The sequence below is a fragment of the Grampus griseus genome (genome assembly GCF_964374135.1).
Source record: "Grampus griseus genome assembly, chromosome: 16".
Taxonomy (NCBI): Eukaryota; Metazoa; Chordata; class Mammalia; order Artiodactyla; family Delphinidae; genus Grampus; species Grampus griseus.
In genome coordinates, this window is record NC_139010.1 from 75,191,229 (window position 1) to 75,216,264 (window position 25,036).

The window sequence follows — 25,036 nt, forward strand, 5'->3', positions numbered from 1 at the left end:
TTACTAAATGTTTAATTTTTACTAAAATTTTATTTACTGAAACTTTATTGAATGATCAAATATTTTGAATATTAAAATACTACTATATGTTATAAATATTATTTATTAAAATTAAATAGGACTTAAGCACCAACCATAATTAAAAAATTGATAAATTTGACTTCACTGAAATAAAAGAACTTCTGATTATTAAAAGGCACCATTAAGAGAATGGAAAGGCAATTCACAAAGCGGGAGAAGACATATATAAGACAAAGGACTTTTATCTAGAGTACATTAAAAAGTCCTATAAATCCATAAAAAAGGTGTACAGCCCAAAAGAAAATTGGACAAAAGACTTGAGCAGATTCTTCATGAAAAAGGATGTCCAAAGGCCAATAAACATGAAAAGGTGTTCCACGTCGTTAATCATCAGGGAAATGCAAACTAAAACCACCATTCACAAAACCAGAATGACTAAAATAAAAATGGCGGGAAGTACAAGTTTTGTCAAGGATGACAAAAAAATTTAAATCTCCCTGAGAGAAACATGTGTTCAATCAAGGAGGCATGTATAAGCCTCCTTATTGCAGCATAAAAAAACCCTTTGTTCATCAGGAGGGCAGTGGGTAAATAAAGTACAGCATATCTAAAGTGCTGCCTACAAATGCTTAAAAATGATGAGGGGGCTTCCCTGGTGGCACCGTGGTTGAGAATCTGCCTGCCAATGCAGGGGACACGGTTTCGAGCCCTGGTCTGGGAGGATCCCACATGCCACGGAGCAGCTAGGCCTGTGAGCCACAACTACTGAGCCTGCGCATCTGGAGCCTGTGCTCCGCAACAAGAGAGGCCCACGCACCGCGATGAAGAGTGGCCCCCGCTTGCCACAACTAGAGAAAGCCCTCGCACAGAAATAAAGACCCAACACAGCAAAAATAAATAAATTAATAAAACTCCTACCCCCAATATCTTCTAAAAAAAAAAAAAAATGATGAGGTACATCTGTGTGTCCTAATGTGAAAAGATCTTAAACTCATATAGTGGAGTGAGAAAAAGTGCGTAACAGCATATGGCATGTTACCATTTAAAAACTCCCACAAAACAAAACTGTCATATGTAATTCTCTTCCATATATATGTGTTCTCACCTACATATGGCATGCACATTTATATAGGAACGCACTTAGATGGCCTGAAAGGGTACACATCAAACTTGTAGTGGGAGTTACCTTCAGGGAAGGCTGTGGACTTAGCTTGTGGTCAGGAAGGATGTGACCTTTATCTACGTTTGAATTTTTTACAATGTAAATAAATTTCATGTATTCGCAATATGTGTAATTATAAGTAGCATTGAAGAGAATAAACCATAATTTAAATGTAACACATAATCACTGTAAAAATTGAAGTAATTGTGAGGTATGTAAAGGAAGTAGAAGAAATAACCTCCTCTCCACCCTCATTCCTGCTCCCTGTTGACTTTCACAACCTGTTTGTACACATTATACTCATCAACTTTATAGGCGTATGTGTTGAGGAGACACTTGTTCCTTTCTAACAGTACCCCAAGAGTGTTCTTTTATCCACCCTCATCCGCTGGGTAATTGCTCTCTGGGAGGTGGGCGTACGGTCGGTCTGACTCAGTCATGGTGTCACTACTGTTGCTCTTGCCTGTATTTGGTACAGGCGTGGGCTTGTGTATGTTCTTGGCACTTTGGCCAATGAGGTCTGATGTGAAGGGAAGTCTGCTGGGAGGCTCTGGGCAAGATTTCCTGCTCTAATAAAAAGAGATACAGGAACCCACAGTCAATCCCTCTGTGGTGGTTGTGTCTGGATTTGGTTCGTACTGCTGCAGCTGTGTCAAGCCTAGGTCATTAGCCTGAGGATTGACTAATACGCCGAGGATGGCAGAACAAAAAGATAGATCTGGTTTTGGTCACCATTGAATGAAGCAGTTCTGGAACCGTGCAACCTCGACTTCTGAGGTTCAGAACAGATTTCCGTTCTGAGATTTGAGTCAGTAATTTGTCATTTGCAGCAAAAAACATCTTGACACATGCATATTACACATTCAAAATTTAAGTCAAAAGAGGGCTATAAGCTATGGGATATACACTATTCTGCAACTATTTTCACTTAATAGCTCATGGCTATTATTTAACCATTTCTCCATTGGTGGACCTTTAGGATATAGTTTTTGCTATTATAAAATTCTCCAGAAAACATCCTTTATATATTTTGGAACACTTGTGTGCTTTATAAAGTTCTAGAGGTGAAATGGCTGGATCAAACATTACATTTCTTTTAGGTTGATACCTACCACTCAGTTGCTTCCAAAAAGATCACACCAGTGTACAATCTCAGTAACAGTGGGAGCCAGTGCCCATTACCCCATATACCCACTAATGCTGTCTACATTTAGTGTTCAGCTTTTGCCTGTCTATAGGTGAAAACTGGTTTCCTGTTTTAAAATGTACGTTTCTTTAAAGTTGTAGTCTCGTGTTTATTGGCTATTTGTTTATCTTCTCTTGTGAGTATCCTCTGTATCCTTTACCCATTTTTTTTCCTTACTGAATTTATAGCACTCTATATATTAATGGTTTTTATGTTGCAGGTATATTCCCCTAGGTAGTCCTTTATATATTTTTTTAACCTTTGCTTATTCTGTCATTTAGTACACAGAGGTTTTATATTTTTATGTTGTCACATCTGTCCATCTTTTCTTTACGCTCTCTGGTTTTTGTTATGCTTAGAAGGTCAGTGCCATCCTTCAATTAGGGAAAAATCATCCCAACATTTCGTCTAGCTTTTTTATAACTTGAAGAAAAAATATTTAGATCATTAATGCATCTAGAATCTATTTTGTGTATAATGAAGTGTAGAGGGCTAACTTAAGTCCCCCTCCATGTAAACAGACAGTTATCCCAATACCATTTGTAGTATACCACTATAGTATAGTCCACACATAGTCCACATATAGTATAGTCCATATTTCTCTCAGAATGATGTAACCATAGCTTAGATTCCTCAGTGTACATACGTCTGTCTCTAGGCCATCTGACCTGTTCTGTTGAGTCATTCATTTTTCTGCACTTGTACCACAGTTTTAATCACTATACATTTAAAGTATGTTTTGCTCTCCAACGGGACAAGTCCTTTATTATTATTAGTGTTCAAATATTTTCCTGTATTATCCACTCTTCCAGATAAACTTTAGAATTAATTTTCCAAGTCCATAAAAAGATGCTGATTGAATTTTGATTGGGATTGTTGAGTATATAGATTAACCTAGGGAGACTTGACATCTTTACAATATTGAATCTTGCCATCTAGCACCATGGTGTGTCTCTCCATTTAAATATTTAGGTTTTCTTTTACATGTTTCAGCAAAGTTTCAGAGTGTCCAGTATGTAGGTTTTGTATATTTCTTTAAAAATTATTCTAGAGATTTAAAATACCTGCTATTATAAAGGAATTTGTTTTCATTTTATATTCTAAGAGGTTATCGCAAATGTATAATGTGTAAAAAAGCTATTCATGCCGTTGATGTAAATTCTCATAAACCTAAATGTAACAAATGAAAATCTTATAGGGAAAAATAATTGATGCTTGAGTGGATTAATTTCTGAGTCTGGCTATAAATTATTTCTAAAACATAATTCTAAATAAATTCAGTAAAAATTATGAGTCTAATGTCTGATTAAACTAAATTTTTTCCTTTTCTTTACTCTCACAGGTTATTATTAATTTGGTAGACCAGGCAGGAAGAGAGAAAATAATTGGCGACGCTTACCTGAAACAAGTGTTGCTCTTTAACAACTCACACCTCACTTATGTTTCATTTGACTTCCATGAGCACTGGTAAGATGGCTTCCTGAGAGGAGTTTTGATCAGTTCCAATGTTTGTGGTAGACACTGCCACAGGGACCTTAGTTTTTCTTCTCTTTATTGGGAAGAAAATCTTGTTCTCCTCATTGTTAGAAAGGAAAGGACTATCATTTGTTTACTTAGTTCCATTTACATACGGGTTTTATTTTGCCTAAAAATTTAAGTTAATTCTTCCTGAAATATTTACAGTCTTTTTGTTCCAAAATGACTTGGAGACTTAAGAGTTCCTTTTTTCCTTTTATCCTTCAGTAAAAGAATTTCTGGAACTTTCCCTTTCTGCTTGAGTTTGAGCCTGGCAGGAGTAATAGTGTTCCCTTACTTAAGGCTCATCTTTATACTGTTAGTAATACTGCTCTCCCTTGGGATAACTCCACTGGAGTTTGCTCTGGAAAAACAACAATCATTTTGATGGTAATTTTAACTTGTGTGTATTCTGAAAGCAAGTTTCTTCTGTCATAATCCTGACTCTAATGTGGGTTCATTTACATAGGTATTGAAAATTTTGGTGGGGAAAGAAGCTTCTGATGGCTGCGATATGTTTCAGTGTATTCTTAAGCATATTTTCTTTCATAATGAAGATTAGTTATAAATATTTATATAATTGTCTATTTAAAGTAGTGTTATTCTCATATTTACAGTAATAATTTTCTTTCATTTTTCCAAGTAACCTTAGGTATCATAAGCTTAAAAAAATTATTAAAGTTTTTTTTTTTTCCTTTTGGCATGTATTTTAGCCGAGGAATGAAGTTTGAGAATGTTCAAACACTAACAGATGCCATTTATGACATTATTCTTGACATGAAGTGGTGTTGGTAGGTATTTCGTAAGAAATCAGTTTGACAGACTCTTGGTCTGTGAAATCATATGTATTTGTCTAGTACCACTAAGTGTTAAAATAATAGCAGGCTGAGAAAGGATTTTTGTTTTTCTTGTTTTGCTTCCCAATTCCTATTCTCCTTTTCAAAAGGGTGTGAGTCATTAGGCATTGTTAGCTTTGAACAGGGGAAAGGTGTCAGGTGGTCACAGCAAAATGGAATGGAGTGCTCCGTGACTATTCTTTAATTCCTTCTGACGCTCCATGATCTACATTTCTTCTTGGTCCCTAACATGGGAATGAAGGTTTAGAGGTATTTGGTCCCAGTTTTGAGACATTTAAAAATTATCAGAGAAGGAAGTTGATTCTTCAGGGGAGACGTTGGAAGAAGAAGTTGGCTTAAAGGACAGGAGAGAACATTTGATTAGATTTTAAGGCCACAGGTGGCTAGAGAAGTTAGATGAGTGAGGCATGCTGCATGACTTCGCACTGGGTGATAGAGTGAATTAGTCTGTTCAAGCTAATTTAGATGCATTTCTACTTGAAGTCAAAAAGGAGGAATGGGATGGTGTTTTAAAGTGCCTTCTGGTTTTAAATGTGTAGAAAAGCATAACTAGGGTTTGTATCAGCTCTGCCTAGTAGTTGTGTGACTCAGGCAAGTCACTCTTTCTGTACCTGTTTCCCCCCCCCCCAAAATGGGGATAATATCTTCTTTGTTGAGTTATTGTGTAAATTAACAATACCGTCTACAAAGGTCTCAGTAATGCCTGCCACATAATAATATTCTAAGCAAATTGATAACCAGTGTTGCTGTTGTTATTATTATACTGTGAAGAATTGTGGGTTTTGAAAACTTTAAAGTATTTCATATTGTAAAGTAATTCCATACTGTTTTTGAAAAGGGTTGATCAAGCTGGAGTAATATGTAAGCAAGAAGGGATTTTTCGAGTTAATTGCATGGACTGCCTGGATCGCACCAATGTGGTCCAAGCTGCCATTGCACGAGTGGTCATGGAACAGCAGGTAATTTGGGGTCCACTGGATTGTAAATATTCATTTTTAATTTTTTTCACATGTAAACCAGTAACTAAAATCTTTGTTCCATAGAACATTTACAGCATGCAAACATCCTTGTTGCTTTAAAACTTGGAAAGTACAGCCTTTCCTAGAAATCAGTTGAATCAAGTGGCGTTTTCTTAAGTACTCATTTCAAAAATGTGAGGCCCAGCATTTAAAATTGTACTGGGTGGCACTGTGTAGTCATTTACCTTTTTATCTCAGCTCCAAACACTCGCTTCTGTATTGGGGCATGGGGTCTGCACACCACCTTTCTGCTCAACCAGCTGGTTCCACGTCAGGCTCTGCCAATAGAGGGCATTAAAGGAAGACCATGAGGCTGGAGGAGGACAAGGGGACAAGTTCCTTCACCCGTGTTATATTCCCATCATCAGCACCCTCTCTGTGGCTTTGGTTCCTTTGGCACCACAGAACCAGCCTCTTCCCTTTGTGCCCCAACCCTGCTGTTTCCTGGAGTCATTATATCTCTTACCTCAGTGTCCCCTTTTAGATCTTTCAGCCCTGAAACACCTGGGTAATGAATTCCCAAGGTTGACATTCCTAGCATGTTTTTTTCTCCTGATAGAACCTTGTGACTATCCTTTGGGGATGCCTTCTACTGTCACATTGAAGCAGCCAGGCTTTGGAGATCAAGCCCTGGCCCTAGGACATACAAGGTGTTGACCCCATGCAAAGAATTCAACCTTTCCAAACTTCTATCTCCTCATCTATAAATGGGGGTAATAAGAGTATTGATTGCACAGGGTGGTTATGAGGAGTAAATGAGATAATTTATATTAAAAAGCTCAGACTTCCCTGGTGGCGCAGTGGTTAAGAATCCACCTGCCACTGCAGGGGACATGGGTTCGAGCCCTGATCCGGGAAGATCCCACATGCCGCAGAGCAACTAAGCCTGTGTGCCCAAACTACTGAACCTGCACTCTATAGCCCACAAGCCACAACTACTGAGCCCACGTGCCACAACTACTGAAGCCCGCATGCCTAGAGCCCATGCTCTGTGACAAGAGAAGCCACTGCAGTGAGAAGCCCACACACCACAACGAAGAGTAGCCCCTGCTCACCATAAATAGAGAAAGCCCATGCTCAGCAACGAAGACCTAATGCAGCCAAAAATAAAATAAATTTATATTAAAAAAAGTTCTTAGAATGTGGCACCAGACTTAACATTTATTGGGCACTTACTGCTCTGCTACTATTAATATTATTGTTGTTTCTATATGGTTTTTTGATGGTTAGTTTCACTTCATAGCCAAATTTAAAAGAAAGACAAAATATAATAGTATGAGTCTACACATTAAAAATTACAGCAAAACAGTGTAAATTTTTTATTCTATTTATTCAGATGTAGCAATTCATAAAGCTATCTTTCAAGTGGTGCTTAATTTTGAAAAAGTCTGAAAACATCATTTTTTAAAATTTAAGGGTCCTAAATTGTACATGCATATGCTTCCTTTCTCTGCAGTATACATTTTATGTTATAGTGTCCTGGCTTATATGCAGTTAATCTACCAATGTATTAATTTTAGCTGAAAAAATTAGGTGTGATGCCCCCAGAGCAGCCACTACCGGTGAAATGCAATCGCATTTATCAGATAATGTGGGCCAACAACGGTGACTCCATTAGCAGACAGTATGCTGGGACAGCTGCCCTGAAGGTAAGTACCTGCAGCCAGCATCTGTGGGTCATTATGAGGGACACAGGGTATAGTTTAAAACCAACTTGGTTTTTGAGAGGAAAGTACATGGGTTTCAGGTGGTAGGTGTAGTTGACTCCTTTCTGGAATGTTTGGGTAAGGCAGGGGTCACACATTCAAATTCCACAGATGCCAGGTAATGTGACCCATTAGATTAAAGGGAGAGATGGGCTGTGTGGACCTGAGGAAGAGCATATGTTGTCTTAGGAAGGTGCTGTTCTGCTACTTCCTAATGGGGATGGAGGCCCAGTGTTGCTAGATCTCACAGTTTTCAAGGGAGTTTGGAAAGTTGGAATTTTAAGTATAGCGGTTAAAACTTTATACAGACAAAATAAAACATGTCTATATTGGTGGGATTTGGGTCCCTGGTATAATTTGCCTCCTCTGAACTTGAATCCCAACCCTGCCTCTTACTAGCTCTGTGACTATGGGCAAGTCACTTAACTTCTCTGTGTCTGTCTCTTCATTTGTAAAACAGGAATAATACTAGGCCCACTTCAAAATATTGGCATGGGATTATATGAGTTAATAACATGTTAGAGCTTAGACCATTCCCTGACACATAGTAAATGTTGAAGAAAAGTTTTAATTATCTTTTTGTGATTGTTATACATAAAGTCTTTTGAAGATCCCACCTAGCTGATCTTCACAGAATTTAATGTAAATGTAAACTGTAGTCACTGGTCACTAAATAACTCCCTCTGTGGGCAATAGGAAGTGGTTGAATTAGCTTAAATTAGGTTTATGTTAATTTTCCTTCAAGGTAATAGTTCACCCCAGGATATTTGTTATAACAAATTGTACCATCGAGAGCTCAACAAGCATCAGATTATCCATCTTTTAGTTGGGTGATGAATGTCAAAAAGCTTTTTGTTAATTAAGGAAACTGAACTTTAGAAATCCTTGTGCAACTTATTGTTTAAAGAGAAGTACTACTTATGCACTCACCGTCAGAGCACCTAAATATATAATGCAAATACTAATAAAATTAAAATGAGAAATAAACAGCATTACAATAATAGTAGAGGACTTTAACAGCCCACTCTCAACAATGGATATATTATCCAGGCAGAAAATCAATAAAGAAACAATGAATTTGAACAACACTATAGACCCTATGCACCTAACAGACATATACAGAACATTCCATCCACCAACAGTAGAATACACATTTTTCAGAAGCACAAACGAAACATTCTCCAGGATAGATTATATGTTAGGCCACAAAACAAGTCTCAGCAACTTGAAGAAGATAGAAATTATATCAGGTATCTTTTCTGAGCACAGTGGTATGAAACTAGAAATCAGTAACAGGAGGAAAATTGGAAAATTCACAAATATGTGGCAATTAAGATACTCTTGAAGAACAGATGGATCAAAGAAGAAATCAAAAGGGAAATCAAAAAATATCTCGAAACAAATTAAACTGGAAACACAACATACCAAAATTTATGGGATGCAGCAAAAGCAGTTCTAAGAGGAAACTTTATAGCTATAAATGCCTATATTAAGAAAAAAGGAAGATCTCAACCTAACAATTACACCTCAAAGAACTAGAAAAAGAAGAAGAAACTAAACCTAAAGTTGGCAAGAGGAAGGAAGTAATAAAGATTAGACCAGAAATAAGTGAAATAGAAAATAGAAAAACAATAGAAAAGATCAACAAAGTTAAGAGTTGGCTGTTGAAGAGATAAACAAAATTGACAAACTCTTAGCTAGGCTAACCAAGGAAAAAAGAGAGAGAACTCAAAATTATAAATGAAAGAGATATTACAACTGATAACACAGAAATACATAGGATTATGAGACTACTATGAACAGGCGTATGCCAACAAATTGAACAATTTAGAGGAAATGGATTAATTCCTAGAAAGATATGGCCTACCAGACTGAATCATGAAGAAACAAAATCTGAATAGACCAATGAGTAAGGAGATTGAATCAGTAATCAAAAAGCTCCCAACTAAGAAAAGCCCAGGACTAGGTGGTTTCACTGGTGAATTCTACAAACATTTAAAGAAGAATTAATACCAGTCCTTTTCAAACTCTTTTCAAAAAACAGAAGAGGGAACACTTCCAAACTGTTTCTATGAGGCCCTGATACATAAACTAGATAAAGACACAACAAGAAAACTCTGAGCCCATGTCCCTGATTACTGTAGATACAAAAATTCTCAACAAAATACTAACAAACCAAATTCAGCAGCTCATTAAAGGGATCATATTCCATGAGGAAGAGGGACTTACCCCTGGTTCAGAATTTGAAAATCAATAAATGTGTTACACCACATCAATAGAATGAAAGATAAAAATCATAGGATCATCTCAATAGATGCAAAAAAAAGCGTTTGACAAAATTCAACATCCTTTCACCCAGTGGTGAAAACGGAAAGCTTTCCTCTCAGATCAGGAACAAGACAAAGTTGCTCACTTTCACCACTCCTATTCATCATAGTGCTGGAAGTCCTAGCCAGAGCAATCAGGCAAGAGAAAGAAATAAAAAGCATCCAAATTGGAAGGGAAGAAGTAACATTGTCTTGATTTGCAGGTGGTGTGTTCTTATGCAGTTGACTTTGAACAACATGGGTTTGAATTACACGGGTCCACTTTATATGTGGATATTTTTCAGTTGTAAATACTACACTACTACACAGTCTGTGGTTGGTTGAATCCCTGGATGTGGACGAAATGTGGATACAGAAAGCCGGCTATAAGTTATACAAAGATTAACCTCCACATTGTTAAAGGGTCAGTGTTATATAGAAAATCCTAAAGACTCCACCAGAAAACTGTTAGAACTAATAAACAAATTCAGTAAAGTTGCAGGATACAAAATCAACCTACCAAAATCTGTCGTTTCTATACGCTAATTGAGATTATCTAAAAAAGAAATAAAATAATCTCATTTACAGTAGCATCAAAAACAATAAAATAGTAAGGAATAAACTTAACCAAGAAGGTGAAAGATCTGTACACTAAAAACTGTAAGATGTTGATGAAAGAAATTGAAGAAGGCACAAATAAATGGAAGATAGCCTAGGTTCATGGCTTGGAAAAATTACCATTAAAATATTACCCAGGGCTTCCCTGGTGGCGCAGTGGTTGAGAGTCCGCCTGCCAATGCAGGGGACACAGGTTCGTGCCCTGGTCCGGGAAGATCCCACATGCTGCAGAGCGGCTGGGCCCATGAGCCATGGCCACTGAGCCTGCTCATCCGGAGCCTGTGCTCCGCAACAGGAGAGGCCACAACAGTGAGAGGCCCGTGTACCAAAAAAAAAATTACCCAAAGCCATCTCCAGATTCAATATAATCTCTATCAAAATTCCATTGGCATTTTCTACAAAAATAGAAAAAAAATCCTAAAATTCATGTGGAACCACAAGAGACCCCTAATAGCCAAAGCAATCCTGAGAAAGAACAAAACTGGAGATATCCCACTTCCTGATTTCAAACTATATCACAAAGCTGTAGTAATCAAAACAGTACTGGCATAAAAACAGGCACATAGACTAATGGAATAGAACCGAGAGCCCAGAAATAAACTCACACTATCAGTCAACTAATAATTTGACAAGGGAGCCAAGGATACTCAATGGGGAAATGATAGTCTCTTCACTAATGCTGTTGGGAAACTGGATATTCACATGCAAAATAATTAAACTGGACCCCCATCTTACACCATTCACAAAAATTAACTTGAAATGGATTAAAGACTGTAAAACCTGAAACTTTAGTTTACTCCTACAAGAAAACATAGGGAAAGTTCCATGACATTGATCTTAGCAATGATTTTTTGGACATGACACCAAAAGCACAAGAAGAAAAGTAAAACAAGTGGGATTACATCAAAAAAAAAAGCTTTTGCATAGTAAAATAAATAATCAACAAAATGAAAAGACAACCCATGGAATGGGAGAAAATATTTGCAAACCATATGTCTGAGAAAGGGTTAATATCCAAAATATGTAACCAAGTAGTGCAACTCAATAGCAAAAAACAAATAATCTGATTTTACAACAGGCAAAGGATCTGAACAGCCATTTTTACAAAGAGGATATACAAATGGCCAACAGGTACATAAAAACGTGCTCAACATCAGTAATCATCAGGGAAATGCAAATCAAAACCACAGTGAGCTATCACCTCCCACCTGTTGGAATGGGTGTTATCTAAAAGACAAGAGATAACAAGTGTTGGGAGAAAAGGTAACCCTTGTACATTGTTGGTGCGAATGTAAATTGGCATAGCCACTATGGAAAATGGTAAGGAAGTTCCTCAAAAAATTAAAAATGGAGTTACCATATGATCCAGCAATCTTATTTTATGAGTATATATCCAAAGAAAATGAAATCAGTATGTCACAGAAATACCTGTACTCCTGTGTTCATTGTAGCACTATTTGTAATAGTCAAGACCTGGAAACAACCTAAGTATCTGACGGTGGATGCATGGCTAAAGAAAATGTGTGTGTGTGTATACAAAATGTGTGTGTATATATATAATGGAATATTCAGCCATAAAAAAGAAAATCCTGATATTTGCAGCAACATGGATGAACCTTGAGGACATTATCTTAAGTGAAATAAGGCAAACAGAGAAAGACAAATATTGCATGATCTCACTTATACGTGGAATTTTAAAAAGTCAAACTCATAGAAACATTGAGTAGATTGGTGCTTACCAGAGGATGGGGAAAATGGGGAGATATTGGTCAAAGAGTACAAACTTTCAGTTATAAGTTCTGGGGATCTAACGTACAGTATGGTGACTATAGTTAACAGTACTATATATATACACATACATATATCAAATCATCACATTGTACACCTTAAACTTATACAGTGCTACTTGTCAATTACACAAAGCTGGAAAAAAAAGAGGAACACTTTTTTTCCTTTGATATTAAAATTCTTTGGATGCAGCATTCATGTCTCTCTCTTCTATAATAGATTCATGTTGCTAAATTAATACTTCCTGCGAATGACCTAATTGGCAACGTGTTCTTCCTAAGTTGTCAATTTTAGGACCAGGCTTGTTTCCAAGATTGCCTTGGATAGAAATAGTGGGGTTGGGATGCGGGAGAAAGAGACTATGCTTTCCTTGCCTTAAGTTTAAGTCACTACCTCTCTAGGGACTTGCTCTGACACCTTTGTTGTGAAAACCAAGAGAAACAAAACAATTAAGTCTTCATTGGATCATTCTACAGGGATTGTAATGTGCAGCAAGGTATGGAAACCTCTGCTCTCTCTATATATACACACAACCACATATGCAGGTTAAATTCCATTATAATAAGCTCTAGGGAACTGTCTCCATTTTCCCACATCAGAAATTTGTGTGTTTTGAATATCATACCAGTTGGAGGTTTGAAAATCTTTTTGTTTTGTTTATTATATGATAAGTTTTGACCTGTAAATTCTAGATATTCTACAGATTGCCAAGAATGGCTTTACCTTCAGGCACAATCTAACTGTGGAGACTTTATGCCACCAATAGCATGTTTAATTGTTTGACATGCTTGGATCCGAGTCAAATACTAGTAGATATTTTAATTACATTATTTGGAAATTATAAAACCCTGTAGATTTCCAGTCTTGAATCAAAAGCCCACATTGACTTCGGGAACATTTTTGTGCTTGAATAAATTGTTAAAGTGACTTTTTCCTTGACAGGGTGACTTTACAAGGACAGGAGAAAGGAAGTTAGCAGGAGTTATGAAAGATGGTGTTAACTCAGCAAATAGGTATTACCTGAATCGATTTAAGGATGCTTATAGGCAAGCCGTTATAGGTAAGGAACATAAATGCCTTTCTCTCTCTCAAATTTGTTATTCTTTCTGTGACTAACCTTTTACAGTAACCAACTTCATTAACATAGTTCATATGTTGTATAATATATTTGTGTCTCTATGTTGAACATCTTACCCAATAAATCAAATTTTTACGAGATTAGAATTTTTTAAAAATATTTTATTTATTTGGCTGCATTGGGTCTTAGTTGCAGTATGTGGGACCTTCGTTGCAGCATGCAGGATCTTTCGTCGCGGTGCACAGGCTTCTCTAGTTGCGGCACGCAGGCTTCTCTCTAGTTGCAGTGTGTGGGCTAAGTAGTTGCGGCGTGCAGGCTTAGTTGCCCCATGGCATGTGGGATCTTAGTTCCCCCACCAGTGATTGAACCCACATCCCCTGCATTGGGAGGCGGATTCTTTTTTTTTTTTTTTTAATATTTATTTGTTTGTTTTGGTTGCACTGGGTCTTAGTTGTGGCAGGTGGGATCCTTAGTTGTGGCTTGCAGGCTCCTTAGTTGCAGCAGGTAGGCTCCTTAGTTGCGGCTCGCTGGCTCCTCAGTTGCAGCATGCAGGCTCCTTAGTTGTGGAATGCGAACTCTTAGTTGTGGCATGCACATGGGATCTAGTTCCCTGACCAGGGATCGAACCTGGTCCCCCTGCATTGGAAATGTGTAGTCTTATCCGCTGCGCCACCAGGGAAGTCCCTGGAAGGCGGATTCTTAACCACTGGACCACCAAGGAAGTCCCTACAAGATTAGAATTGACAATTTTTTTAGGCTGGAGCAGCAAAAGAAACCGCTCATTTCCATATGTATTTGTCAATTTGTTATTCATGTAACAGAAGGCAGGGTTGAGGCTCCTGGAGTATGGAATAAGGTGCCCTAAAACCTCATCGACTAAAAACTCCATATTCTATTTGTTTTTCCATTACTCAAGGCTGAGAGAGAAAAACAAGATGATTTTCTTTCTTCGTATAATGTTTACCATGTGTTCTTGCTATGGACAAATATAGCAGCCTTTCTTATAAGCATGATTTAACAGGGTATTAGGGTATCAGATTTAGAGATTATCCTAACCAATTCCTATCACTATTTAAGAAAAGAAATGGAGGGTAGATTGCCCAGTGGAATTCATGCCTTGGCATATTTTAACTTTAATTTTCATGAAAGTATTACCTTTTAGGATTAAAGTAAATGTAGAGTATTCTGGATTAGAATCAAATGTAACAGCTTGTCATATGGTCTCTAAGAATATTTTTTAAATCCTATTTTTTAACCTGATTATTTATTATAAATGAAATAGTAGGGCCTATGCATAGGCAATTTAGGAATTTGAGAAGTCTGGTGTAATTAAGTTTGGTCCGTTTGCCCCACATAGGGTGCATGCTGATAGGAAAATTGGATTTTAGCAGTTTATTCAAGGAAAACTAAGATACCTTTCTTTCTCTTGGTTGATCTAGCGCCTCAGTTATGTCATTGAGGAGGCATGTTCTGTTCCTCTCTCATTTTGACGATCAGTCGCATCAGCTTCATCCTAACCCTGAAGCTGGATCTTTTCAAGTTTAAGAGAGAGGGGCCAGTAGCAGTCTGGGCTTACTGCTTCCCTGAAAGCGTCAGTGGTTGGCAGATCTCTCCCAGAAGCCTCCTCCAGGCTTACAGTCCCAAACAAGCACAGGGAATGGGATTACAATGATTTTGTTAAGCCTTGAGCTGCGTGCTGTACCAGGACGAAGTTAGCTTGTCTGTTCAGTTCCTTTGCCCGTTTTAAAATTGGCTTATTTGTCTTTTTATTATTGAGTTGTTGGAATTCTTTATATATTCTTGGATACAGGTCCCTGATCAGATAGATGATTTTTAAATATTTGCTCCTATTCTGTGGGTTGCCTTTTAATTTTCATGACATTGTCCTTTGAGACACAAAAGTTTTTAATTTTGATGGTGTCCAGTTTGACTATGTTTTTTCTTTTATGGCTTGTGATTTTAGTTTCGTATCTAAAAAAACCATGCCTAGTCCAGGGTCACAAAGATTTATGCCTGGGCTTCCCTGGTGGTGCAGTGGTTGAGAGTCCGCCTGCTGATGCAGCGAACATGGGTTCGTGCCCCGGTCCGGGAAGATCCCACATGCTGCGCAGCGGCTGGGCCCGTGAGCCATGGCTGCTGAGCCTGCGCATCCGGAGCCTGTGCTCCACAATGGGAGAGGCCACAACAGTGAGAGGCCCGCGTACCACAAAAAAAATTTTTTTAAAAGATTTATGCCTGTGTTTTTTAATGAGTCTTATTATTTTAGGTCTTGTATTCTCTTTTGCTTTTTAAAAATGCATTAGTAAACTAAGAAGATGATAGATATTAACACTTTCTACTCTAGATTTGATGCAAGGCATTCCAGTGACAGAAGATCTTTATTCCATATTTACCAAGGAGAAAGAGCATGAAGCTTTGCATAAGGAAAATCAGAGAAGCCACCAGGAACTAATTAGTCAACTCTTACAAAGTTACATGAAGTTACTGCTGCCTGATAATGAAAAGTTCCATGGGGGCTGGGCCCTCATTGACTGTGACCCCAGGTGAGTTGGAGTGGTGTCCTGGTAACTAACGTGCTTTCTGATGTTGTTAAGTTGTCCTAATTATTGCTAGCAATTGTCCATAGAGCTGTGGTCATGGATGCGTAGTTCATAGCAGTTCTCAAATACACGGCTGGTACTAAGGCAAGCTAAGATACTCACCTTGGCCGTAAAATTAAGGGGGCACTAGCAATATTTGATTTTTTAAAAACCCAAATTGTGAAACTACAGTTCAAAGCTTGTTTCTTGAGTTCTCCCCTGCCCCCAACCCCACTCCATGCCCCAGAATCTAGGTTTATTGTATTAATGCACAAAACTGAGTGTACCAACAGGTTTAATGATGCTAGTTACTTTGGGTTGTAAAGTGGTCCTGGTCTTTCATAAAATAAATAGGGCAACTAATACTTAACGTTCTTTTTTAAACAAAAAGCATCCAGTTTCAAGTGGTTCTTTAAAATATCAACTGAATGGCAGGATCCAAATTTATCCACCAGACTGAATGCTTGCTTTCAGGCTAAAATCTAAAATTATAATTTTCAATATTATGAATCAGAAACACTTCAGAAAATTCTAGACCAAGCTCTGAGAATAAAAGGCTTTATTTAGATTTTATTTTACATTTCATATGTTTTTAATAAAAGGGGCATAAAATAAGCTTGAAAGAACAATAGGATGCAAGGTAGTATACATATATTAAAATGAGCGAAAGGCAACATTGACTGTAGGTTCAGAGGGAAACCTTCCATGACTTTAATTCCATGGATTATTTCACTTTGATAGTTAGTATTATATGTATGGATGCAATTTTTGGACTCTTAAAAGATGAGGTTTTCCTCACACACAACTTAGCAGAAAATTTCTGTGCTCTTATAAGCCATTTGGTAAAAAATTTTTATTCATGTACGTTAGTTGTTGTTTTTAAAATAGCAGTCCAACATAATGCAGCATGAAACAAACAAAAACTCCCAAAAGGTAGTACTTTTAATTCCCATTCAGAAATAACTGCAGGTATCACATCTGCATTTTGCTTGAGTTTTAACTTTGCACTTCACTTTTTTGAAGGTGTCATGATTGTCAATATCATTTTCCTTAGATCAAGTGTTTTTTTTTTTTAATTTATTTTTATTTTTGGCTGCGTTGGGTCTTCGTTGCTGCGTGCAGGCTTTTCTCTAGTTCTAGCGAGTGGGGGCTACTCTTCATTGCGGTGTGCAGGCTTCTCATTGGGTGGCTTCTCTTGTTGTAGAGCGTGGGCTCTAGGCACACGGGCTTCAGTAGTTGTGCCTCACGGGCTCTAGAGCGCAGGCTCAGCAGTTGCAGCGCACGGACTTAGTTGCTTTGGAGCATGTGGGATCTTCCCGGACCAGGGCTCGAACCCGTGTACCCTGCATTGGCAGGCGGATTCTTAACCACTGCACCACCAGGGAAGTCCCAAGAACTGTCCTTCTTATTAGAGGTACTTTGTGGTTATCATCCTTTCTAACACTGCTAAGATTTCTTTAAATTTGCTACTGGTATTTATCTTCATTTGCAAGGCGTAAAGATTTTCCAGATGGTGGATAGTTTTCCCTTTCTCTTGAAGAGAGATGTTTGGAAACCTGCTCTTTGGCTCTCTGAGTTTGCTATAGAGCCTTTGTACAGTCCGTCTACTGAGCCAGGGATGTGGACCCAGAACAGGCAGCCCCTGGTGGAGGACAGCAAGAGGTAGCTCTGGGAATGGCTTTGGGGGCTTAGGTCCCCAGACAGCCAGCGGTGAGTTCAGCCCCTTGAGCTTGGAGGCTTCAGCAGTCAGCACCTGTCTGCCTCAGGCTGTGTGTGTGGTTTTTAAAAACACCTTTATCAAGATGTTATTCATATAGCATACAATTTGCCCATTTAACGCGTACAATTCAGTGGCTTTTAGAATATTCACAGAGTTGTGCAACCATCACTTTGGTCAGTTTTAGAACATTTTTATCACCACAAAGAGAATCCGCATACTCTATCCCCACCCTCACTCCCTAAGCAACCACTAATCTATTGATACTTCTATCTCTCTGGACTCGTGTATTCTGGACACTTTATATAAATGTAATCATGTAATATGTAGCCTTTGTGACTGGCTTCATTCACTTAGCATAATATTTTCATGGCTCACGGGCGTTGTGGCATGTATCAGAACTTCATTCCTTTTTATGGCTGAATAGTATTTCATTGTATGGACAGACCGCATTTTGTTTATTCACTCTTCCTTTGGGCATTTATGTTTCCACCTTCTGGCTATTCTGTTGTAAATAGTGATGCTGTGAACACTCATGTACAAGTTTTTGTTTGCGCACCTGTTTTTCTTTTGGGTGTATACCTAGGAGGGGAAAGTGCCAGGCCACATATAATTCAATGCGTAACTTCTGAGAAACCACCAAACTGTTTTCCACAGTGGCTGCACCATTTTACATTCCAACCAGTGATGTAGCAGGGTTCCAGTTTTTCCATGTCCTCACCAACACTTGTTTTCCATGGTTTTTTATCGTAGTCATCCTAGGGGGTGTAAAGGAGTATCACATTGTGGTTTTGATTTGTATTTCCCTAGTGACACATGATGTTGAACATTTTTTTTTTCTTGTGCTTGGCGGGCATTTGTTTGTCTTCCTTAGAAAAATGTCTGTTCAAATCCTTTGCTCATTTAAAAAATTGGGTTGTGTGTCTTCTTATTGAATTGGGCTACATGTTTTTGTAAATAAAGTTTTACAGGAACCAGGGCTGAGATTAGGGTGAGGCAAGTGAGACAGGGTTGTACAGGTTGCAGGGTCAGATCCTATCTTTATTTGAAATGTTGATGTTTTATCATGTTTGCATTAATTTTGATTTTTTAAAAATATTGCACTAAAAACTTACCTTGATGGCTGAGTTTTTTGGCATCCCCTTAAATTTTGCGCCAGGGACCAGTGCCTCACTCACTTCACTGCAATCACCGCCCTGTTTAAATACCTGGTAGAAAAAGTTACAAATGCTCCGTCCCGCGCAGCTCAGCAAGAATGGCTGCCGTTCCCTTTTTCTTTACCTCCCAGCACCCCAGCAGGAACTGTCCAGCACAGCTTTGTGCCGTTTGTTTGGTTTGTGCCCTCCTTCGTGCTTACCCAGTGCCCACCCCCGGCCCCGAGCCTTTTTCTGTTAAACACTGAGCACAGCTCAGTTTGTTCCCCGCGGACAGCCCCTGGCGCATACAGATCAGACCTCTCGGGCCGTTCTGTGTCCTTTCCCTTCCAAGCGGCCGCAGCGGCTGCAAGGAAAGCTGACTTGAATGACAGCCGGTAAGCGCCGGCTGGCGCGCTGCGGCCGGGGGAGGAATCTTTAATGTGACGGGAAATCGGCGGTACCGTCCAGGTGCCCTTCAGCATCAGCACAAAGCCAACTCTTTATTTTGTCCCACTCGGACTCACTTTTTCTTACACCGAGAGCACATGACCACTTGTACCCGCGTTAGTGGACTAGTGAGGTGCGCTGCAGCCCGCCCGCTAGCAGCCCTCCGACCAGCAAAGATGGCCCTTCGCAAAGGCGTGCGTGCGCTCTCACGGGAGCCGGGCTGGGGGACCAGGGTCCGCGGCCACCTCGGTACCCCTCTCCGCCGGCCCGGGAACCCTCCCTGCTCGCGGCGAGGGCGGTGCCGGACCAGCCGCGCCTGCGCACTAGGCGCGCGCCGCGGCGGAGGCGGGCAGCGGAAGCGGGCTGAGGTTCTGGGCGTGACCCCGGCACGGCCGCGCTGCAGTTGCCGCAGTCAGCGCAGTCGCTGCAGGTGGTAGTTCTGCTGCCAGCGGCTCTGACTGAGCTTCGACTCGTGGACGGACGGACGGACTGACGGGATGCCGCGCTCCCACCGGCCTCCTCCGACCGCCCAGCGGCAGGCGAACGCCATGGGCAGTGCCGCCGGCAACGCCGCCGAGCCCAAGCCCGAAGGCGGCAGCCTGGCGATGACTTTCAAAATTGTTCTCCTTTTTGCAGGACTTATGGTTAAAGTTCCCGTGGGGTTGTATTTTTCCTGTAAATTACTGCTTTTCCAAAGCCTCCTGTTAATGTCGCCTGATGACAGTGGCTTTTATGCGACCATTGTCGCGGTGGTGGGGCTGCATGTGGTGCTGGCGGTGGTCGTGTTCTTCGTGTGGAAGGAGGGGATGCCTGACTGGTGGGAAGAGAAAAGCGAGTAGTGCAGCGCCGCTTCCCAGCTGCAGGCGCGGGGGCGGGGAGCCCTGAAACGGGGTTTCTTGTTTTTCTTGTCCGTGTTTAAAAAAAAAAAAAAGTGTTTTCTGTTTTCTGGGGTTTTTTCTGTTTAAGTGGGGCGGAGGGTGGCGGGGAGGGAAATTAAGTATTTACTGCATCTTATACATCGATAAAAATGCGGGGGGGGGGGGCTGACATTTTTCTCGACTGTCATGTGCCAAGTGCTTTTCGTCCGGACAGGATGCTTTTGACGGAGATCATGTTTGACCGATGTAAATATTAGTGTCAAAATAGAAACTAAGATATAGTAGAGTTAGAATTTATTTCATATTACAGTACGTGTCGTGACGTAATTTTTATGGCTTGGCTCAAGCGACAATTTTAAGAGTGCACGTAAGTACCAATGCGCACAACTAAATTACGTTTTACGTCATTAGTCTGTGTTCTCAGTGAGCCTCTGCCAGAATCATAGAATTTGTGGTTTTTTCTTTACCGTTGGTTGGTTATTGCTCATATTTTGGATCAGTCTGTGTATTCATTGGGTTCTGGCTTCTGACCTAATCAGTTGTATTTTGGGGGCATATTTTTGGTGAAAATTGAGGTCAGTTTGTTATTTTAGATTAAGACTGTTAGAGTTAACGCTGCAGCAACGTGCTGCCGAGGTAAAATCCTGCACTGGAAGATCTTGGTAAAGTTCTCTGCAGTACCTGTTAAAGAGTGACCTCATTCTTATGCAGGTTATGTACGTGACTTAAACTCCATCTACAAGTGATTTTTTCTCCCTCCTGTTTTCCATTTGTTTTTCAGTAGCATTTGGTAAGTCTTTGCAAATAGCTATGAAATTCTAAGGTAGAAATATCCACTCTAACAGTGGAATTTTGAGAAACAGTATAAGAGGCGTGGATTAATTTCACCTTTTGATTGGAAATGCTGTTTTAATAGATGACAGTTTGAGTTCGGATTCTGCCCGTGTTATCTGTTGACTATGTGTAGATTTTATGTGTTGACCTTTTTTAAAAAATTAGTATTTGGTTTAATGGTTAATCCCTTATTCTGATACTTGATTTTAGAGTGGAAATAAAATATGGCAAAATGGACTTAGAATAAAGAAATGTTTACTCATTCCTTAAAAGCTGAGTAAATCTGTAGTAAGAAAAATGCAAAGTAGTTTGGGCTGGGTTCCATTTTTGCACATAAACACTACATTTATGTAAAGTTCTTTCAAAGGATGCATTCTACATGAGTGTAAAAATACCCTAAATGTGCAGTGTCATTTTGAAGGTTAGGTCATGTGAGATGATCTAGACAATCTCTCTTCTCAGCCTCACATTTTCCTTTCTTTCCAACCCTGACCCCCTCTACCATCATCCAGTCCCCCGCCCCCATTATCCCATTTCCCCTGAGCACTCTCTCCTCGGCTACCTCTCTGAGAAGGGACCTCTTCTCAGCTCCAGTCCTTTCCTTCACCTACCCCACCTTCCTAAGCTGGGTTCTTGGTTTTTCGGATTTTTAAAATTTCCAGATGGACAGATTATATATATTTAACTGAAGAAGTAGGACTCGTTGATTACTTGATTTTTTCCCCCACCCCAGCCCCTCCAATCTTTTATCATAAGTGGATCTGCTGTAGGAAAAAAAGGTAAATGAAAACAAAAATATTTAATTCCCTGTGTCATGTTTGTTTAGCCTCATTGATGCTACTCACAGAGATGTGGATGTGCTGTTACTGCTTTCTAACTCTGCCTACTACGTGGCCTAGTAAGTTGCTTATTGATTTAAAGCTTTTACTTTTCTTTTTTAATGCGAGTAAATTTCCTTTTTAGAATTTGTAACACAAAAAAGTTAAGAATCTAGTTTTATGTATTTTAAGAAATTTCACTGAACCCCTTTACCTTACATAATTGTTACATCACTCTGACTTCAGTTTGAAAGTGCTTTATAATCAGTGTGTTTATATAAGTGTTCTTTTAGTATTAGTTCCTATAGATCTCAAGTTTTGATGTATTCCACATATTTTTATTGTGAATGACCATATAGCATTGTTTATTACTATACCTTAGTTAAATGTTTCCCCATTGTTAGGCATTAAAATACTCCCATCTTTTTTGCTATTATGAATGATACAGCTGTCTATGTGCAGGTAATTGTGTGTGTGTGCACATGCACTTCTCTGATTATAAGGGTATGATGAATTATATGACTTTTGTGCCTTATTGCAAGATTGATCTCCGGAAAGACTACCAGTTAACAATGCCACTAGCAGAAATACAAGTACTTCCTCATAGCCTTACCAGAATTGAGGTTTATTTTTTTCAAATACATATATATTTACTTTCTTTTGGGCCTTGTGTGAACTGTCATTGGCCCAGGTGCCTATTGGCACTGATCATATGGATTTCTCATTCTTGATTTTGGATATCAGATTTATCTGCTGTATCAGGAATACATAGCTTCAGTATATGTATGTGTTTTTCTCTCCTTTTAGATTAAGTTTTAGGTTTGTTTTCTTTTAGTGTAAGATGTATAAACTGATTTTCCTTTAGCTGTTGAACTATATATTTATGTGTGTGTGTGTATATATATATAAATATTAGTTCAAAATAGAAACTAATTTACCCCAGAATGTATTGTGCTGTGGAAGATTTTAACTGCATAGTAGTTGCTGTTATACCTCAGCTGACAAGCCAAATATGCTTTTGATTTTAATCCTCTTCTTACTCTCTTTCCCTTTGTCTAGTTATGATGATGAAGTTGACAAAGTAAACCAGTATCAACGACTAAGTCTAGAAGATCTGGAAAAAATTGAAATAGGTAAATTTTAACATACTAACCAAGTCATAGAAAGCAAATATTGTTTCTTCTAAGAATGGGTCATTATTTAAGCACATGGTATAACATCTTATTAGAATCAGAAGGGGATAGTCTAGTACATTTCTTAGGATTCCCTTCTGATTTTGAGAGATTAGTGATGGATATAGTCTAATAATAACTATATTTCTTTCATTACTTGCCTTGTGAAGATTTAACCCTGGGATCGAGACAGTTTAAATATTTGAGACTGAAGAATTTTTATTTATAATCTCATGAAACCAAATCATAAGCATGTGCTCTCATTTAGATTATGAAGAAAAATACTAAATAACTGATGAATGTCAGTCTTTTGAAGATACAGAAGAAAATGAATGTTATGTGAAAGATTTACATGTATTCATTTGGGTCTTTATTTAGGTCCTGAACCCACTCTTTTTGGTAAGGCAAAGTTCTCCTGCATGCGACTGCATTACAGATATAAAGAAGCAAGTGGCTATTTCCACACCTTGAGAGCTGTAATGCGCAATCCAGAAGAGGATGGAAAAGGTAATGGAGAGAGATGAAAGTATTCAGTGATAACTTTTTCTCTGCTTTTATAAGCCCAAGTGGACTTGGGGACTGTACATCCCCAGTACCAACTGAATGATCCAGGCAAACAGCTTTGTGATTTGAGATCTTGAAATAGCAGCTTTGTTCCCAGCAATGCAGGGACATTATTTGAACTGATGATGTAGTCTGGGGCAAGGGAATCTATTATGGGAATTCTCAGTGTGTTTGGCCTTATGGGTGTCATGGCTTTTCCTACCACATACGCCTCTCATGGATAGTAGTCAGAAACAACACCTGTCTTGTTCACGGCTGTTGTCTCAGCATCTAGCAGTGTTTGGACCGATGAGGGTTTCAGAATAAACTTTTAATTCCAATTGATTTGGTTATTTTGTTCTTTAGTCTTCTGTTGAAATTTTACAACATTTTGAATTAGTGAGGGGAGTGATGAACAAATAGCATTTTTCTGTAAATTATAACAAATAAACTTGTATCTAATTACAAGACTACAAATTTCATTTGGAGTTCTGAGAACTGCTAATTTTTAAATATGTTTTTGGAGAAACTGGCAAGCAACTATATTTGGGTTTCAGATACCCTTCAGTGCATTGCAGAGATGCTGCAGATCACCAAGCAAGCCATGGGATTAGATGTGCCTATAATAGAGAAAAAGCTTGAGAGGTAAGTATACTACTTTGGATAGTAATGTCTTTATTCTTCAGAGAAGATTAAAGTTTTACTTCTTTTAAAGTATTTGCAAAAGGGAGAGAAATCACATTATGATACTGTGTCGGTATTTAGAGGGATCAGAAAGTAATAATTACTTTCGTGGATCAGAAAGTAATAATTTTGTTTAAATTATGGCCATGGGACTTCCCTGGCGATCCAGTGGTTAAGAAAGACTCAGTGCCTCCACTGCAAGGGGCCACTGGTTTGATCCCTGGTCAGGGAACTAAGATCCTGGATGCCGCTCGGCGTGGCCAAAATAGTAATAATAATAAATAAAATAAATTATGGCCACAAGTGATGCATTTTGAAACGCTTAAATATACTCTTAAAAGAGGGAACATTCAAATTAAATAACTTTTTAGAGAAAATAACCAGCCAGTATGTTTTAAACACTAGGTTTTTGAATTTTGGAAAAGAATGCCTGTAAACAGATTATTTTACATTTAAAATCTGTGGGTTTCCCATCTAATGAGCAGGTTTTAAAGTCCACATTCCACTAGAAAAGAGTCATTTGGTCATCTAGAGGAAAACTGTCTTCTGTTAGAAATAATAATTTCAGTGGTTCCTTTTTTTTTAATTGAATGAGATTATTTAAATTTTATAGAATCTATAAAGAGCTACTATAAAGTAGCTCTTTAACATCATAATTTTTATGAAATATTCTCATGACCAGTGATCTTGCATGACCAAGTGTGGAACCAGTGTACTAAGACGTGTGGTAAATAGCACTGACTTTTTTCTTTATAGCAGCCATGAGGGATGCCAGAGAAGAAAACACTAAGTGCAGTTATGTTAAATGTCCCAAGTCTTCTAAAATAAATCCAGGTAGCCCACAGGAAACATAAGGAAACGGCGTTCTTTCCCCTCCCCGCTCTGCCTGAATTCAGCAGAATTGGAATGTGTAGACACCTTAGTTAAGATGCTGTAGACAGCTGTCTATAGTTAGTGTTGCCTTTGCTGGTG

At 38.8% G+C, this 25,036-nt stretch overlaps 1 protein-coding gene across 5 annotated transcripts in view; it reads left to right on the forward strand.

Moving 5' to 3' along the window:
* Positions 1–25,036, forward strand: part of INPP5F (inositol polyphosphate-5-phosphatase F) — a 92,599-nt gene that overhangs the window by 64,496 nt on the left and 3,067 nt on the right. For 4 of the 5 annotated variants that reach the window (XM_082673775.1, XM_082673777.1, XM_082673778.1 and 1 more), the window contains 10 exons: positions 3,712–3,836; positions 4,598–4,675; positions 5,580–5,700; positions 7,281–7,409; positions 13,121–13,238; positions 15,601–15,799; positions 21,674–21,745; positions 22,725–22,798; positions 23,216–23,344; positions 23,938–24,025. In XM_082673775.1, coding sequence (XP_082529901.1) covers positions 3,712–3,836; positions 4,598–4,675; positions 5,580–5,700; positions 7,281–7,409; positions 13,121–13,238; positions 15,601–15,799; positions 21,674–21,745; positions 22,725–22,798; positions 23,216–23,344; positions 23,938–24,025 — 1,133 coding nt within the window. The remainder of the gene's footprint in view (positions 1–3,711; positions 3,837–4,597; positions 4,676–5,579; positions 5,701–7,280; positions 7,410–13,120; positions 13,239–15,600; positions 15,800–21,673; positions 21,746–22,724; positions 22,799–23,215; positions 23,345–23,937; positions 24,026–25,036) is intronic. The other variant, XM_082673776.1, reaches the window with a different exon arrangement.